General features: G+C 36.3%; 1 protein-coding gene across 1 annotated transcript; it reads left to right on the plus strand.

Annotated features, from left to right (window-relative positions):
- The first annotated feature begins 71 nt into the window (after positions 1-71).
- On the plus strand, positions 72-12,345 carry LOC111047268 (39S ribosomal protein L4, mitochondrial). The gene is made up of 6 exons (XM_022332989.2): positions 72-336; positions 2,124-2,374; positions 4,333-4,557; positions 9,095-9,204; positions 11,233-11,306; positions 12,148-12,345. Exons 1-6 carry the CDS (start codon positions 231-233, stop codon positions 12,291-12,293), a joined length of 912 nt encoding a protein of 303 aa, XP_022188681.1. The 5' UTR covers positions 72-230; the 3' UTR covers positions 12,294-12,345.
- The last annotated feature ends 4,408 nt before the right edge of the window (positions 12,346-16,753 follow it).

Raw genomic sequence — 16,753 nt, forward strand, 5'->3', positions numbered from 1 at the left:
TGAGCTGACTAGATTTGTCGTTGTCGATTATAGCATTCTCGGAATTGATTTTAATTTTTGAGAACTATATTATTCAAGAGGCAGTGACTTCTTGGAAAATAAATAAGGTTATGTTCCATAAAACTCAAAACCTCCCTACTGTAACAATATTATTTTTAATTTTAAACAATTTACTAAGTTAAGATATGTCCTAGTTTAAATCACGCCATCCTCTATTTGATTTATAGAAAATGATTGTTCAATCGAGAATCACAAGATTACTTTCTGCGCTCAAACCTGCACTTTCAAAGAACCTAAGATGCATCACGACTGAAGCAAATGAAAATCATTCTTTAGGTTTGTAATATCTTATGTTGTTTAGTTTAGTATTATAATTAGTTTTTTGTAATGGAAAATAAGATTTTTAATGAGAAAAAATCTATGAAAGTAATCAAAAATAGCGGAATGTGTTGGTAACAGAATATAGTTGATGCTTTCATGTTAGGTAGCTTTATCATCGGGCTAGTCTCCACTATCAGTGGGCCGCCAAGTGTTCGAACGAAGTGGCTATAGGCCTATCAGAGTAGCTAGCCAAGTCGCTAGATTTTTCATTTCTTTCTGCTTCACCCATTACCGTACCTACTTTTGTAGGATTGATGTCATAAAATTAAATTCCAATACACGTTTCAGCGGTGGACCACTATATTTTTGCAACACGGCTGGTGTGGTCACCTGCGCGGAAGCCAATGGTCACAACTAGAAAGCGTCAGTCGCGCTTAAATTATTTGGTACATCTTCAGAATGCATGGTCCCTTATAAACCGATATTATATCTATGAATTTATAAATGAATAAATTACACTCGTATAATTTTACGTAAATTCTCAATATTGAGATGAAATGAAAGAGATATTGTCAGTTTCATAATTTATTTGAACCAAACTAAAGTTTTAATGTAGTTTACCTTCCGGCAGTCGCGCTGTTGTAAAAAGTACAACAGAGTCAGTTTTTTCAATTCAGAGGGTGGTGTCAATCTTCATTCGTAAGACCATTAGCCAGCAAGATGAGCTGGGTAGGTCATCACGTCAATATACAATTTTACAAAAAAGTTTTTGACAACACTGTCACGTCAAAAATAAAACATAATGGCATAGATGGCTAAATACGGTGATGACCGCTAAATGTCAACTATAGACTCCTGAAAAAATTCACTCAAGGAGTAGTATGGTCTGGCACGCAGCCAGGACTTGAGTCTCCTCTTAAACTCACTGTCACTCAAATAACGCACAGATGGAGGTAGCATAATTATTAAACATTTTAATAGTGATATTCGGATAACAGTTTTGAGCCTTACTTAGCCTACATCGAGGATCATTGACTTCGAGAGCATTTCGAAGTGAGTGGGAACTCTGCAACCCCCTCAGATTCACTGTCAGATTGGTATTCCTAATATCAACCAGGGAAGCAAAGATAAACTGGCTAAAAACTGTGAGAACTGTGTCAGTGAATGAGTCACCTATGTATTCCAAAACTTTCTCTCAATCACTCCACTGAGTTGCAGTATCAACCGAGCAATGGTTCAGTCTTTAGGTGCCATTTAGTCGCGACAGTGCATAAGTCGCACTGTGCATAAGGTAGGGAAAGACTGTATACGGGGACTGTAAACGAACCAATAACACAGAATTGATGGCTTTGCTTCATGTACCTTATTGGGCTATGAAATTGTAATCATCCAAATGTTAATAGGCATAACATAATCCAAGAATATGGAAAAAGTAATTATACAATTAATTAATATGTTTTGACAGTAAACAGAGTACATAACACTTGGAAAATTGGATGTTGTAAAAAATACAAAACGCGACTGCTCATGTGATTGAGTAGGGCGCGACTACCGGAAGGTTAAGGCTTCATCATCAGTGGTCTTTTCTAACCAGAACATCTCTGTTCATAGTGTAAATTTTACTTTTTTTAGACCACTCTCAAGACCTCTTACTACTACAATACCTTATACCTTCTTCTTCATCCATTACCCACACTTGTGGGATCAATGGCGTCATTGTCACAATAAAAGTAAAAAACACCAATAAATTTATCAAGATGGCAGCGATTAAGATAAAGCACTAACTCTTCATTATTTTTCAGAACAATCCCAAATTGAAGATGCAGCCACAGCATTGAATGATTCAGAAAGACAGTTGCCGCTGATAACGAATAGAAATCTGGAATTTCTGCCGAAATTTGAGACACCCCGACAGGCATGGGTAGAAAATCTAGATACAGTCGAAGAGCAGAAGCTTGGCTTGATAGATTTGCATCCAAATGTATTCGGAGTCATGCCACGACTGGACATCATCTACGAAAATATGCAATGGCAGCAGAAATATAGGAGAGTTGTAAGTAGAACAACTATTGAGAAAAGATAGCATAAGAAGATTTCACATGATATAGATTGTTCATCTTTCAAATTTCAAGCCGATTTTTTGTTAAATTGAGCCGACTACAGTCTACTGTTTTGGCGGGGTGAGAGTGTAAGAACGACTCAGTATAAGAGACTACAGTTTCCAATGTCTGGAATGATTTTTTTCAATCAATTACCTCTGTGTGTGAGACAGCTACCAATGAGTTAAATGAATTTAAAGCACCCTATAATCCTGGCTGACAAAAAAAACCGTTTACAACTCTTCAATGTTGTTTTCTATCACGAACTGCTTATTATTGAATCACTTTTTGCTATTAAAAAGAACGATTAGCAGTCAGATTTTTTCCAATAAATGAATTGATCACTCACTGTGACAACGATATCTTCCTGGTTATCATTGGAAGATATCTTCTGGTTGATAACCAGGAAAATGGCGGGCCTTTTACAACCTTACAGAGTTTGAGGAGACTGACTGCTCTGTAATAGATCCGGGGTGGATTTTGAAGTCTTACATGTGTCATAAACTGTTCAAATTTTTGTTTAAATATTTACTTTGTTTAAAAATATAAATAGTCTTCATTCATCAGATGTAAGAAATACATTGGAGCAGTGTCAATAAATTATATATAAATAACTAGGCTAGCCTAGTGTATAATAGACAAAAACTTTTCTTCAAAAATCAATGTTAAACTCTTGAAAAGAATACAGCGACAATTTGACCAGATATTCCTTTAGATTCTTTGCAAACATTCTTGGATCTTCTAATATTTGGAGAATGCTTGGTAACTTTACAAAACACATCTTACCTCTGTATATGGTTTTCTTTTTTGTAAAAAGATCTAATTTGTGCCTCTATTATAAGACCAAACCTTGTATTATAACCGTGAGTGTTATTTCTCAAGTTTGTGTCACCAAATTTTTTGAAAAAGACTATGACATCATATAATGTATTGTCCATATATTGTGAAAATTCCCAGGTCTGAAAGCTAGTTTCACAGAATCAGTTCTATTGAGGTTTAGCATAATACTTATTGCTCGTTTTTGCTGTTTTAGAATTTTATTAAGGTTACTTTAACTTGTACTCCATATATGCAGAGACCGTATGATAGATGTGCATGTACTACTGAGTGGTATATTGATTTTAATATCCGTACACTACATAAATCCTATACTAATATACGAGCAATTTCTGTTTATATGTTTGTATTTCACCGGATTTCGAAAACGGCTCTAACGATTCTCACGAAATTCAGATCATAGTAGGTTTATAATATAAAAATTCAATTACACTAGGTCTCACCCCGGGGAAAACTCGCTGAAGGACATTAGAAGGATAATTATTATTCATCCTTGGGAAAACAGCTAATAATAATTATTTCGTCGTATGTTGATAATGGAAGTGAGTGAGCAAGTTCATGTGTGTGGGACTGTGTCAAAATTATGACTCAGCTGTTGAACTTTTGTAATCATTCAATCAGGTACTTAGTAACGGTTGCAAAAAAGCCGGGTTATTTTTAATCCAGATTAATTCCAGTAGAACCATCTTTTTGAAATGGTCTCTGATTTGGTTCACGTGAAATTAATCAGGATTAAAATTTAACCGGCTTTTGTGCAACCAGGCCTTTGTGAGGGAAATTTTTGCATTCCTCTGGGAATTAATATCAATTCACTATGATTGAATAGAACATGAACTATGATACGAACTGTGAATATTATTATAATTTCTTTTTTCGTAATAAATTTTTTATGCTTTTATACTCCAGAGCGAAGCTCGTTCCCGATATTTTCTTATGATACCCATACTTCTGTTGAAATATTTACCTTGTCATTTTTGTTATTCTGTATTTTTAAATTATTGATGAGATTTTGATGTTGTTGTAACATTTTCGAATGTTTATAACAATAAACTATTTTGAAATTAACTCGTTTCAGGACTACTACAGCTTGCGTACACGTGCCGAAATGCCCGGTGGGGGTCGAAAGCCTTGGCCACAGAAGGGGCTGGGGCGTGCCCGTCACGGCAGCATAAGGTCGCCACTGTTCAAGGGCGGTGGAGTCGCCCACGGCCCACGGTCGCCAACCACCTATTTCTACATGCTGCCATTCTACAAGCGCGTTCTGGGCCTCACTACCACACTGTCTGTTAAACTGGCTCAGGTTGGTAGAATGCCAAGCATTCTTAGAGTTTATCCCATGAAAATAAAACAGCTGCAACACCAATTAATATCAATTTTGTAAAGGGTGTTTTAGAAGTAGGCCTAGTGTCGAACATTTTAGGGGATTGTTCCTGGATGATAGGAGACTACAAATGTCGTATCTTAAGTGTCCAAAATTCAGCGGTTATATAGCTGCAATTTTGTTTTTTTTTATTTAGGAATTTGTATCTCAAGAATGAAAAGTTATAAGGATAACCGCTGAGCTTTTCTATTTTATTAAGCAAGAAATTATATTTTTTCAATAATTTCATAATTAATTTTAATGATTAAGATGAAACATTTTGTTAATTGAATAATGAATTTATTGCCAAATACAATAAAAATTTTTACAAACAAAATAATCATTAAATTACAATAGTTTTTGGCGTGACTGGAAAAAGGAGCCTTGAGCTCCAGCCACGAGTTTTAAAAATAAGAAATACATTTTTTAATCTAATAACAGCAGTACAAATGATACAATTCTGTTGAATTTTATCAATAGTCAAGTACTTGATAAACAAAATATAGATACACAGAAAAATAATATAAAAATTGTCAAGTTTTAATAATTTTTACACAATTAATATTGCCAAAAATTGTTGATTTAGCCAACTCAATTCTCAATTTTAGAATAATAGTTCTGTTTTACCCACGATCTTATTAATTTCAATTTGGTTTTTGTTATTTTTTCCTTAATAGAGTCTTCCGGAATTTAATTTATTAGTTTATTACTCTGATATTCAAATTGGTGTTTACTAGATGATAATGAAGTAAAATTGATATTGAAAGAGAATTAATTATTGATTCTACATTGTTAGAAGACGATCTGACAACAGAGCAAAGCAAGAAAGAGATAGCGCTATCCGTTTTGTTGAATGATAGAAAAGGATAGCAGTACCATTGCTAATCAAACACTGCCATTATAACGTGGACCTCTATATAGAGTAATTATAGTGAAGTCCACGTTATAATGGCAGTGAAGAAAGATAGGAGAAAAACGTTGCCAAGTCTCTCCATTTTGCCACTGAGTGTACACCGCTATTACTCAATTCATCCCATTAAATTTTATCTAATAATAATTATCATTTCCTTAATTAAATTAATTAAGAATTTTTTTCCATAATTTTATTCGAAAATTTGCTTTCACAACTGAGATTAGATTTTTATTTTTATACAAAACTGAAATCGCGGCTAATTGATGTAATATTAACTGTTCATTCTCGTTTAAAATAATCAATAATTCTATTTTATTAAGCTTAATTTTGGGTATTGTTATTTTATCCTTAATAAGTCTTCCGGAATTTTATTTATTAGTTTATTACTACAGAGGATGGACGATGAAAAGTGAACAGTACGCAAATGTGGTTGTAGGAGGCAGACGGAAGAGAGGACGTCCCCGGTACTCGTATGATGAACACATTAGAAGATTGGGAGAGGAGAGAGGGAAGACTGTGGGGCAGATGAGGAGGCTGGCTGCGGATCGCGACACCTGGAGGCGGTTGTCCGAGGCTACCCCGACGCTGTGAGGCACACCGGGGCAGAGAGAAAGAAGAAGAAGAAGAAGTTTATTACTCTGATATTCAGATTGGTGTTTACTTGATGATCTTCTTCTTCCTTGCCTTTTTCCCATTATTTGGGGTCGGCTCTCCTGGATCTTAGTCGCCAGTGATTGCGATCTTGGGTCGTCTCTGGCGTTAGTTGCAATTGTCTCATATCCCCAAGCACTAGTGCCATCCATGTTAGGCGTGGTCTGCCTCTGCGCCTTGGCTGTGACTCTATCTCCAGCACTTTTCTAGTCATGTTTTCGGGTGGGCGTCTCTTTACATGGCCATACCATCGCAGTCTTCCTTCCATTAATTTTTCAGCAATTGGCACAACTTAAAAACTGCCACGTACATGAATGTTCTTAATGCGGTTCAGTCTACTTACTCCTCCGGCCCATCTCAGCAGTATGAAGTTTCTCTGCGTGTTGCTTTTTCAGAGGCCAGCACTCTGCACCATAAATCATTGCTGGACGCACTGCAGCTTTATACACTTTGCCCTTAATGTGTATGGGCATTCTATTGTCGCAAAGCACTCCTGTCAACTCTCTCCATTTCATCCAACCCGTATTAATCCTGCTCAAAATGTCTGCATCAATGCTTCCATCGTTGCTGATGATCGACCCCAAATACTTGCATTGCTGAACAACCTCCAAAGGAGTACCTTGCAGGTGTGGTGCCCGACTGACATTGCCACTAAAACCACAGTGATGTAAACTGTTTACTCCCTACTGATTCTGAGGCCAGCTCCTTCCAGTTTGACTCGCCACATGTCAAGTGTTTGCTGCATCTCATCTGGCGTTTTTCTGATAGGGACATTGTCATCAGCATATAGGATGTCCCATGGAGGTGCGAGCTGCAATTCTGCAGTGAGGTAGTTCATCACAAGGTTGAATAGGAGTGGACTCAGGGCAGAACCCTGGTGCACCCCCACCTCTACACTGAACTCCCCACTAGTCCCAGCCGGGCTCCTAACCTTTGTTGTGGCATTATGTTACATGTCTTTCACTATGTTTATATAGTGTTCTGGGACCCCTTGTGCTCTCAATGCTTGCCATATGAGCTTCCTGGGCACTCGATCGAAAGCTTTCTCCAGGTCAATGAAAACCATGTGCAGGTCAGATTTGTTGTCTCTCTGCTTTTCCATAAGGATTCTCACTGAGTGCAAAGCATCTGTGGCCGACCTACCTGGGACAAAACCACACTGATTCTCAGTAACAGCTGTAATTCCAAGTAGGCTTTTGCTAATTACACGTTTCCATGTTTTCAATGTGTGCGAGATGAGTTTAATTGCTCTAAAGTTTTTACAGAGTCGTACATCTCCTTTATTCTTATAGAATGGAACAATGAAGCTTTTTCTCCACTCATCTGGCATGCCTTCATTTAGCACCCCATTGAAGATATTAGTAAGAAAAAGCAATCCCATGCTATTCAACTTCTTCCACACTTCCACTGGAATCCCATCTGGTCCTGTGGCTTTGTTGTTACTCATTTCCTGGAGAGCCAGATCAACCTCTTCCAAGGTTACAGATGGAATTGGCCCGATTGTTGGCTGAGCTGGCTGCAGTTCTTCACTTGGGAATGCTTCGTTAAGGTGCTGACTATAGTATTCCTTCCATCTTTTCTTTATGGCCTCATCATCAGTGAGAAGTTAACCTTCCTCATTTTTTATAAATTTAACCATGTTAATATCCTGACAGTTGTTATGTCTCTGTTTGGCAATTTTGAATATTTTTTGAGCTTCTTTAGTTGTCTCAATCTTTGCATAGAAGTTCTCGTTTGAAAGCGCCTTCGCCTGTGCCACCACTCTTTTTGCCGCTTTCTTGGCTATAGCATACTCAAGCTTGCACCTTTCTCTATCTTCTGGTGTTTTGCTGCACTGCCATTGTTTAAAGAGACGTTTTTTCTCCTTAAAAATGGTATCTATTTCTGGATTCCACCAGCTAGAGTATCCTTGCCATTCTGTACAGTACCTTTTGACACTCCAAGATGTTGTTTAGCAGTATCAATACAACATTTTTGAAATTTGCTCCAAATAAGACTAACTCTTTCATCTGGGATCTCTGAGTGGAGGTACCGCTCAATTTTTAAGGAAAATTCGCCACCATCCTGTTCATTCAGCCTTTTCCAGCGTATTCTTTGAATTCTTTCCTTCTTCATCCTGATTGGATGTGGTAAGAGAAATTCTGCCACTAGGATTCGGTGTTGGGAGGTAAGAGGCTCTCCAGGTATCACTTTACAGTCTTTAAATGTTTTCAGTCTATCCCTATTTGCAAGTATGAAGTCAATCTGTGATGAAGCATTTCCACTTTTGTATGTTATAAGGTGTTCTTGTTGCTTGGCAAAAAATGTATTTATTATAGCCAGATCATGTGCTGATGCAAACTCGAATATATTTTCGCCTTCCACATTTGTAGTTCCATATTTAAAGTTACCGTGAATTCTGTTATAGACAGTTTTATTTTGTCCTACATGCCCATTCAGGTCCCCACAGACATATTTCAATTCAGTTGGAGGGATGGAATACAGGAGATCGTTAACTTCTTTCCAAAATATGTCTTTTTCAGCATTTGCACATCCTGCTTGTGGTGCATAAGCACTTATGACATTCATACAGGGTTGATTGTCCAGAGCAAATTTGATAGACATGAATCTTTCACTGACTCTTTGGTGTTCACTTGATGATAATGAAGTAAAATTGATATTGAAAGATAATTAATTATTAATTCTACATTGTTAAAAGACGATCTGGCAACAGAGCAAAGCAAGAAAGAGATAGCGCTATCCGTTTTGTTGAATGATAGAAAAGGATAGCAGTACCATCGCTAATCAAACTCTGCCATTATAACGTGGACCTCACTATAGAGTTCTTAGTATAAAATTATATTTATGCTTTGAAATATCAATAATGATAAGTCTCCAAAAATTATCTCACTGCTCATTAATTAATTTTTACAGGATGATATTCATATAGTGGACTCACTAGAGATCCCCACAGAAGATCCCAGGTACCTGGAGGATTTAGTTTCGGAAAGAGCTTGGGGTGTATCAGTCCTTTTCGTTGACAGGTAAGGGTTACAATTATTTTCTAGTAGATTTTTGTTAACTAGCAGGTAATCCGAGCTTCGCAAGGATTTAATTAAAAACTTAACCTACTGGATTTTGAATAGGCCTTTAACCATCCTCGGTAAATTGAAAATTAAGGCCAGTAGTTACTACGTGATGCGTCATTTGTGAATTTTCTATCCGTACGTGTATAAGCCTATTCTTTCTCTCATTATACTAGTTGACCGAGCGAAGAGTGGTCTAAGATTCAAGTCGACGGTTTGGCATTTCTCTTGTTTAAATGTTTGAATGTTTATATGTTGCGCATTTACGGCGAAACGCGGTAATAGATTTTCATGAAATTTGACAGGTATGTTCCTTTTTAAATTGCGCGTCGACGTATATACAAGGTCTTTGGAAATTTTGCATTTCAAGGATAATATAAAAGGAAAAAAGATCCTCCTTCATACGCCAATATAAGAGTAAAAAATCTGGTGTGGCGCACTCACACAACTTTCCTTGCCGTTATTTAAATTGATCACTTGACGCTAGTGTTCACGCGCCTCAAGTCTACTATTCGAATATCTGAGCCAGCTGGAGACAGGACAATAACGCTGGAGACACACGAGATCTGCTATCTCTTCATAGTGAATCATTTAATAGAATCAACAGTTGCCAACAGTTTGCAATAATTGGATAATCACATTTTCTCGAATTTTGAGCTTATTTTTAATTTTAGGTGAAAATGTTACTAAGCATTAATTGTAGAGATTCTCATGCTCAATCTTTTCCACTCGAAATTTTTTGTTCAAATTGTATCTGAAGCCTGATAATTGAGAATCTAAAATCAAAAGTTGCATAGATGGAGCGGAGCTCCTGAAATTTTTACAGATATGGGACTTGTGGCAGTTGATAGGGCTTATCGATGACTATTTCAGGTAAACTTTAATCAAAATCGTTGGAGCCGTTTTCGAGAAAATCGCGAAAACCCCTGTTTTTGACAACATTTTCGCCATTTTAGCCGCCATCTTGAATCGCATTTGATCGAAATTGTTCGTGTCGGATTCTTATAGTGTAAGGACCTTACGTTCCAAATTTCAAGTCATCTCGTTAATTGGGAGATGAGATATCTTGTACACAGACGCACATACACTCATACACACACACACACACACACATATACACACACACACATACACATACAGACCAATACCCAAAAACCACTTTTTTGGACTCAGGGGACCTTGAAACGTATAGAAATTTAGAAATTGGGGTACCTTAATTTTTTTCGGAAAGTAATACTTTCCTTACCTATGGTAATAGGGCAAGGAAAGTAAAAACAGACTATAGAATTATTCATTATAAATCAGCTGACGAGTGATTACACAGATGTGTGAAGAAGCCAGTCTATTGCTGTATTTCCATAAGGTATATAGTTTCAATCAGGTACTTGTGGATGAGAATACTGCGTGAGAACTACTGTTCTATAGACCTTATGGAAATACAGCACTGGAATACATCACGGAAATACAGACTTATTTCATTTCTTTCTCTTCAAAATTAAATTTTCTACAAGTTCTGTGAAAAATATTTTGTGTTTATTGTACATTCAACATAGTAAATCTGCTTCAAACCTTGAAGGAACTTGATTTTCAGGTCCAAGTTTCGCGTATTTCGTCACATATCTTGAAAATTACTGTAGCTTCAGATCTGGATACGGTTTTATTCAATTTTTCAGTTAATTTTACATAAAGTACGCTAAATTCTACGTCTTGATTAACAGTCAACAAATACCCATTGGGCTTCGTTTCAGCAGGGGAACTGAAATTCGGACGAAATATTTTACTATGTATCTTGGTAACCAAGCATTTTTGGACCTATGCTAATTAGATTTTTTTTCTTTTGATGTGAGGAATCACGCCCTGACTTATGGGCACCTTTTTTCAGAACACTCTGTATATCAAGATAACTTGTAGGTGTAGTGCTACTATTTTAGGCAGAATATTGAATGAAATTTATGTTAATGGCATTTGAAATTATTTATGTTTCAGTGTTGACATCATGCCGAGGAACATAACAGCTGCAACATGTGAGATCGGCCATATGAATATGATGCCTGTTTATGGTGAGTTTCTATTGACTGCGGTGAAGACCTAAAAATATACTTATCTATACTTGAGACAATTTTAAAGAAACCTAGAACGTATGTATGGTAGTGAGATTTTGTTCAGTGAATTTGATGTTAAAACTATACTACAGTTATATCTTAGTTGCATAACAAAGTACAGTTTCAAATACGAGCATAATTTCCCTCTAGCCGATGATATAAATCATAATCTTAGAAATCTAATAAGATAAGAAAATATTAAATATATAATACCAACTCCACTCTTCTTAGAAGGCAACTCTACTACATTAGCAGTAAATTCATAAATATACTAGAAAGTGAATTTCCACTTGATAATTCCAAAGTAATAAACACAGAAAAAGAGCCATTGAGGCATTGCTGAACTTGAATTATTTCCAATCGTTGACTTTTATATAATAATCAATTTCATATTATAAAGAACATGATTGAACACTACATACGATAAATTCAAGTTCATATATTACTCTGATTAAGCTGATTTTACGACTCACACTGGCGCACAAGGAATTTTCCTTCTGCCGGTGTTGTTGCCTCACCTATTGTACTTATGCATGTGAGCATAAATTAAATCTTCATTTAATGATTATCATTTATAATATCATGAATAAGGATATAATTTCGTTATTATTTCTAATTAGATAAATTAACATTTCATTTATTTTAATGTATGTATTTTAGTTAAGTGCAGTAGCATATATATATATTTTTTAAGCTTCTTTGTATTTTGTCTTTTGGAAAATAAATTATTCATTCATTCATGTAATTCTGTGGTGTAAATTTTGTCTAATTTCTTCAAATAATTTGTTGTTTTCGGCAGGACTGAACGTGTATAGCATGCTAAAGCATGAGGCTTTGGTGTTGACCGTCTCAGCAGTCGAAGAAATCGAGAAGAAAATCATCTACAACTTGAATCGAACAGATGCGGCGAAGAAATGCCAGCGCTTCATGTTGAATCAAGTTTAGTGTAGAATTTGTATTGTTGTGTTATCAATTAAATACTAGTGTTTGGTTTGTAGTTTGTTGTTTCTTATTTGAATGTAAGCCTGGGCCAAGTGTTGCCAGCCGCATCCACACTCTCGCCCAATGCGTACAGAGCGCGAGAGTGTGGATGTGTGGTTTTCCAGCTCTCCGATTTTTGTCGAGCGAAGGCGAGTGGCCAGCCGAGTATCCACCAATGGTCACATTGCAGTGTGCATGGCAAGACAACGTGGCCAGTGACTTGGCGATAGTGTGGACTACAGTAACTATATTACCCACAGTATGGCCATTGCCTGTCACGTGGTACAAATCCGCCATTAAGATTCCAAACAAACTTTATAGTCCCATCTTATAGCATTGGAAATTTTAAACTTATCACTCTTCTATTACCGATTGGAAACATATTTTGAACTTCTGATGAGTCTGGTAAAGCATTTTTAAAGAGAAATTGATTATACTTCAATATATACCAATAAAGTTGATTAAAATAACACTTAAAACAACATTTTTTCTTCTCTCGGGCTCTTCGCGAACCACTTCCAGAAGTTTCGCGGACCACTTTATGGAAACCTCTGATCTAGATAGATATACAGAAAGGTGGATTTTAATTGCATTGTATTTCCTCATCCAATTTATTGGATCAAACGTCCAATAATCTGATTTCAAAATATTTCTGTGGCTCAATTGGATATAACATTTTATAAAATATTTAACCGTTATTTAGTACTGTTCAAAGATGTCTTTACTTCTATGATTGATTCTCTTCAGTCCTTAGAAGCCTACCCATAACATGTTTAATTGTTCAATAGCTATTGGTATATGAGTTTGTACTTGCAATACCACTACTAGTGGTATTAAAATATCACTTTATCAATGAAATATCATTGAATATAAATATGAATGGTTATGGGTTTTGTGTTTATTTTTACTTTCCTTGCCCTATTGCCATAGGTAAGGAAAATATTACTCTCCGAAAAATTAAGGTACCCCAATTTCTAAATTTCTATACGCTTGAAGGTCCCTTGAGTCCAAAAAAGTAATTTTTGGAAATTGGTCTGTATGAATGTGTGTGTATGAGTGTATGTGCGTCTGTGTACATGATATCTCATCTCTCATTCAACGGAATGACTTGAAATTTGGAACGTAAGGTCCTTACAATATAAGGATCCGACACGAACAATTTGACACGAATCAAATGCGATTCAAGATGGCGGCTAAAATGGCGAAAATGTTGTAAAAAACAGGGGTTTTCGCGATTTTATCGAAAACGGCTCCAACGATTTTGATCAACTTCGTACCTGAAATAGTCATTGATAAGCTCTATCAACTGCAACAAGTCCTATATCTGTAAAAATTTCAGGAGCTCCGCCCCATCTATGCAAAGTTTGATTTTAGATTCTCAATTAGCAGCCTTCATATAGAATTTAAACAAAAAATTTCAAGTGGAAAACATTGAGCATGAAAATCTCTGCAATTAATTTCCAGTAACATTTTCACCTAAAATTGAAAATAAGCTTGAAATTCGAGAAAATGTGATTATTAAATTGCAAACTGTTAGCAACTGTTGGTTCTATTAAATCATTCATTAAGAAGAGATAGCAGACCTCGTGTGTCTCCAGCGTTATTGTCCTATCACCAGCTGTCTCATATCTTTAAATAGTAGATTTGTGATGCGTGATAACACTAGCGTCAGGTGATAAATTTTCAATGCGGCAAGGAACGTTGGGTGAGTGCGCCACACCAGATTTTTATATATATTACAATAACATGACATATTTCAAAAATGTATTAGTAATTCCATTTGGATGTGGAAATACAATACAATTGAAATCTATCTTTCTGCATATTCATCTAGATCAGTGGTTACCAAAAACTGGTCCGCAAAAGCTCTGAAAATGGTCCGTGAGGAGCCCGAGGAAAGAAAATTGTTGTTTCAAGCGTTATTAGTGTTACTAACACAACTTTATTGGTCTATATTAAAGTATAATCAATTTCCCTTCGAAAATGTTATACGAAACTCATTGGAAGTTCAAAATATTTTTCCAATCGGTAGAATAAGTGGAAATTTCCAATGCAATAAGATAGGACTATAAAGTTTGTTTGGAATCTTAATGGTGGATTTGTACCACGTGATCGGGCTAGCCAATCAGATGCGTGACAGTCATTGGCCATACTGTGGGTAATATACAGTTACTGTAGTGTGGACTAGGCATTACGAATCATTGAAGGTTTTCAACTTTAGTGAGGTCCAAATTACTAGTAGTTCTGTGAACAGTAGACCTCACGCAGTATTCTCATCCACAAGTACCTGATTGAAACTATATAGACCTTATGGAAATACAGCAATAGACTGGCTTCTCCACACATCTGTCAGCTGATTTATTATGATGAATAATTCTATAATCTGATTTTTACTCTAATATTGGCGTATGAAGGAGGTTCTTTTTCCTTTTATAAATTATCCTTGAAATGCAAAATTTCCAAAAACCTTGTATATACGTCGACGCGCAATTGAAAAAGGAATATACCTGTCAAATTTCATGAAAATCTATTACTGCGTTTCGCCACATAGATGCGCAACATATAAACATTTAAACATTAAGAGAAATGCCAAACTGTCGACTTGAATCTTAGACCTCACTTCGCTCGGTCAATAATGGCAGTGTAGGAACAGCGTGGCCGATTCTCTGTCCTTGTCACTGCTTTCTATAGAGGATGGCAATTGAGATTGAATATTTTGTTGATTAAATATATTTCTACATTGTTAAAAACTATCTTGTAACTTTGCGCTAACCATCTAGGGTGGCGCTATCTGCTTTGATGAATGGTAGACAAGGATAGCAACACCAATTTCAATGGAATACTGCCTTTATAACGTGTATCTCACCACAGAAACCTGGGCCAAATGCTGATAGCCACACACGTTACGGTTTACTGAAGAGTTTCAACTGTACAGGTATACCTGTACTGGCAAGAGTTCACTCACACACGTTACCGTGAACAGGATGAGAGGGATTGGCCGAGAAAATCTCACTGTAGAGTAAGAGGTAAGTAGTTACTATATCCTATATTCATAGCCTAAATATCGACCAAATCTGAGAGAGCTGCATTTTCCATGAAATCCATGAATTAAAAATGATGGACTTTTGCAAAAATGGTGAAAAATAAATATTACTCAAACTCTGAGGAATGTTAGTGGGCCTACTTGACAAGAGGAACAGTAATATGTCATCACATTGGCGAAATTCACTCCTTTTCTTGAGTTATGAGAATTTGAAGATGAGTGATTTTTCTGATCTGAGAGTAGAGGTAAGATTTTATGTTTCAGTGGATAGCTCAGTCAGTATTGTAGCGTAAGGTTTCATATTATAGCACGACACGTGTTAGGTGAACCTCTATCCATACCGTAGCCCGAATATCAACCAAATCATGGGAGATTTGCATTTTCCATGGAATCCATGAATCAAACATCAAAAATTTTTGCAAAAATGGTCGAAAATTAAAATCGCTCAAACTCTCAGGAATGATAGTGTGATGGTGATGATATTGAAATAAATTATTCAATTATGGGTTTGTGTTTTCATAGAGATAAACTTAGTAGGGGTTCATTCGAAAAGTGTAGAATTAGGACTTCAACAATGAGACTTTAGTGATCTTGTAGCTGAATTTTGTGTGTAAATTTTTAATATTTACTTTTCTGTTAAAAAATAATTTTCTCACATTAAGATTTTGCTAACTTGCGTCCGGGAAGACTCCAATTTTATGCAGGGTTGAGGTATTCTCACGGAACTGTATTTCCGTTTCCGATGGAAAAATTCACGAGTATTTGGGAATATTTCAAACTTGCATTATTTTCCTTTCCCACGGAATTATGCTCGTCTCCACGTGGACCGTTCTCTCGTTGGTGGAAGGGGAACATAATTTGCGTGGAATAGTTCAGTTCCAATCAAGCCGTTTATGCAGCGGTGCAGCATTTTCGCCACCTCTTAGAAGGACACCCTTTCACTATCTACACAGACCACAAGCCATTAATCTATGCTTTTCAACAGAACCGTGAAAAACTTCCACCGATTCAACTAAACCAACTATCATTCATCTCTGAGTTTTCAACAGATATACAATATGTCAAAGGCACCCAAAACATTGTTGCTGATACACTTTCACGTATTGAAGCTATTAATACAACCCTTAATTATGAGTTATTGGTCAAATCTCAAGAAATTGATGAAGAACTTAGGAAACTAACGCCAGAGAATTCTTCTCTCTCATTGGAACGTGTACTCATTCCCGGATCACCACTTACTGTGCTCTGTGATGTATCTACAGGGAAAACTCGACCGTTTCTTACACAACCTTTTAGACGACAAGTCTTTGACAGCCTCCATAACCTGAGTCATCCCGGACCCAATGCTTCACTCAAGTTAGTCAGCAACAGATTTGTTTGG

Source organism: Nilaparvata lugens, chromosome 5 (assembly GCF_014356525.2).
Source record: "Nilaparvata lugens isolate BPH chromosome 5, ASM1435652v1, whole genome shotgun sequence".
Classification (NCBI taxonomy): domain Eukaryota; kingdom Metazoa; phylum Arthropoda; class Insecta; order Hemiptera; family Delphacidae; genus Nilaparvata; species Nilaparvata lugens.

What these genes read in the sequence shown, in the direction of transcription:
- LOC111047268 (XM_022332989.2), top strand. Translation starts at nt 231, where the DNA reads ATGATTGTTCAATCGAGAATCACAAGATTACTTTCTGCGCTCAAACCT. An exon ending in TCAGTCCTTTTCGTTGACAG is followed by an intron (nt 9,205 to 11,232) that starts GTAAGGGTTACA and finishes TTTATGTTTCAG; the next exon opens with TGTTGACATCATGCCGAGGA. An exon ending in GAATATGATGCCTGTTTATG is followed by an intron (nt 11,307 to 12,147) that starts GTGAGTTTCTAT and finishes TGTTTTCGGCAG; the next exon opens with GACTGAACGTGTATAGCATG.